The sequence below is a fragment of the Gossypium raimondii genome, chromosome 5, assembly GCF_025698545.1.
Source record: "Gossypium raimondii isolate GPD5lz chromosome 5, ASM2569854v1, whole genome shotgun sequence".
Taxonomy (NCBI): Eukaryota; Viridiplantae; Streptophyta; class Magnoliopsida; order Malvales; family Malvaceae; genus Gossypium; species Gossypium raimondii.
Genome location: NC_068569.1, coordinates 7288181 through 7290478, shown reverse-complemented (window position 1 = coordinate 7290478; position 2298 = coordinate 7288181). Strand labels below are relative to the sequence as shown.

Genomic DNA, 2298 nt, shown 5'->3' with positions numbered 1-2298 from the left:
ATTTTTACATTCACGAGTGTAATTCTATCGTTAAATTCAATGATTTAGTTGATGAACACGTATCGTGGGTCACTTTGATTGATTCCGAGAAAATAATGGTGAAATGAAAAGGTGATAATTTGTTGAGCACTAAAACTAATAGTAATGAACAGTGGACAAGATGAAAAAAGAAGGCTTATAGGTGAAGAAAAAACTTCACCCACTCAAAACCCTAATAATACAATAAAACAAAAAGGAGAGATGAGAGAATAATGAAAGAATAATAAGAACCGAAATAAATAAATAACTAAACAAAAGCCATCTCCTTCCCCCCACCTCCCCTTCTTTTTATTTCTCTTTTCTCTTTGCTTTCTTGGCTTCTGGTATTCCCTTAGTGTGATTCTCCGCCTTATTTTTCCTAAAGAACATATCAACCTTTATAAAAGAAAGCCAAAAATTAACCATGGTTTTCCCATCTGTTCCAGTTTATTTAGATCCTCCCAATTGGCAGCAGGCAAGGGTTTTTGTTCTCTTTTCTTTTTCTTCATCAATTTCTATCCACAGATAAAGCTAATTGAAAAGATAAATATTCGTATTCCTTTGTGATATTTTCCTGAATATACCAAATTTTAATTTTCGTTGTTGTATATTATCTATGTTTTTCAGCAGCTTAATCATCAACAAGGAGCTTGCAGTGAAAATCCTCAGCTCCCACCTCTTCCTACTGATCATCATGTTGGAGCTTCTGGTTCCATTAGGGCTGGTTCCATGGCTGATCGAGCCAGGCTAGCCAAGGTTCCACAACCAGAAGCAGCTCTGAAATGTCCACGCTGCGAGTCCACCAACACCAAATTTTGCTACTTCAATAACTATAGCCTGACACAGCCACGTCACTTTTGCAAGACTTGTCGGCGGTATTGGACTAGAGGAGGAGCTCTTAGGAATGTCCCAGTAGGCGGAGGATGCCGAAGAAACAAGAAGAAGAAAAGCAGTAGTAGCTCAAAACCCTCGGCTTCTGCTGAGAGGCAAAGTGGTTCAAATTCAATCAATACTGTTATTCCCTCTGAAATCACTGCTCACCTGCCACATCAAACATCTCATTTACCTTTTATGGCTTCTTTGCAAAATTTTTCTCAGTATGGTATAGGAAATATTGGCTTAAACTTTGGTGGAATTCATGGTCAGATAGGGGCAACAAGTGGCGGTAGTGAGCGATCTGATATGGGGTTTCAGATAGGAACAAACTCAGACATGAGCAATGCCATTTTATCAGTAAGGTCAGGCACTCATCAGCAGTTCCCATTCATTGAGCCAACTAATGGTTTATATCCATTACAAAGTGAGTATATAGGAGCATCACCTTCAATGGTGGAAGAAAGCCAGCTTCTTCGTTGCACAAGTTCAAGCTCTAGGGTTTCTCAGCGAGGTCCAGTGAAAATGGAAAACAACAACCAAGGGCTAAATCTATCAAGACCATTGCTGGGTGTTTCGGATCAGAATAATCAGTATTGGGGAGGAAACAGCTGGACAGATTTATCAGGTCTCAAGTAGTCATCTCGTACTGATCATCTCTTATAGCTAGTTTCAATCTTTCTTGATTGACAGCAGCTTAAAGCTGACCTTGAAGCTTCGGCTGCTTCATTCAAGCTTTAATGGCAAATTATAGTTGACATAAAGTAGCAATGTTCCTTTATCAGTCTTTCGCAAACTCCAAGTCTGCGGTAAATTTGCAAGGTGCAATGTGGAACTTATCTCTTATCATCATCATCATCTTTCTGTCGAAGGAAAAACAAAGATCGGTAAAATTAATGTTTGTTTCATACTCTATGCTTTTAATTTTGGGTTTTCTTAAAATATGTGTTTGGGTTTTCTTTTCTTTTCTTTTTTGTTTGCATGGGCTTGTTTGCAGATTTTTCCTATATTTGTGTTTGAAGTATGGGATCTCTTATCTGACATGAATGGTATAAGCTAATTACTCTGAAATATCCTTTATGGTAACTTCTTTCTCTTGCTTGTTTTTCTTCTTTCATTATTGTTTTTACGAAGGAAGCAACACCATGAAGATTGAAGTAAGAAAGTAGTCCTTTCTGCATTTATCACCCACATTTTGAAAATTAAAAGAATAAGCAAGAAAATAATCTAACACTACTGTATGTTGCATAAAATCATAGTACTAAAATTTGCTTCCCATATATTTTTCCTGTTTTTTTAAAGAATATTGTTGGAATTGTAGCTGAACATGAAAGTTGATGAAGCCGTCTGCAAATTGGTTTCTCATCAACCAAATGCAACTAGAGGGTGAAATTTATGATCATGACA

At 37.1% G+C, this 2298-nt stretch overlaps 1 protein-coding gene across 2 annotated transcripts; it reads left to right on the top strand.

The window, feature by feature from the left end:
• Positions 1-282: 282 nt before the first annotated feature.
• On the top strand, positions 283-1962 carry LOC105770986 (dof zinc finger protein DOF2.2). 2 transcript variants are annotated; one of them, XM_012592372.2, is made up of 2 exons: positions 283-493; positions 649-1962. In XM_012592372.2, exons 1-2 carry the CDS (start codon positions 443-445, stop codon positions 1528-1530), a joined length of 933 nt encoding a protein of 310 aa, XP_012447826.1. In that variant the 5' UTR covers positions 283-442; the 3' UTR covers positions 1531-1962. The 2 variants fall into 2 exon arrangements, with proteins under 2 accessions (XP_012447826.1, XP_012447825.1); XM_012592371.2 differs by having other exon boundaries at positions 646-1962.
• Positions 1963-2298: the final 336 nt, after the last annotated feature.

Bases quoted from the DNA above. Each gene is read 5' to 3' on its own strand.
- LOC105770986 (XM_012592371.2), top strand. From the start codon at position 443: ATGGTTTTCCCATCTGTTCCAGTTTATTTAGATCCTCCCAATTGGCAG. The intron at 494-645 runs GCAAGGGTTTTT...TATGTTTTTCAG, and splicing joins ATCCTCCCAATTGGCAGCAG to CAGCTTAATCATCAACAAGG.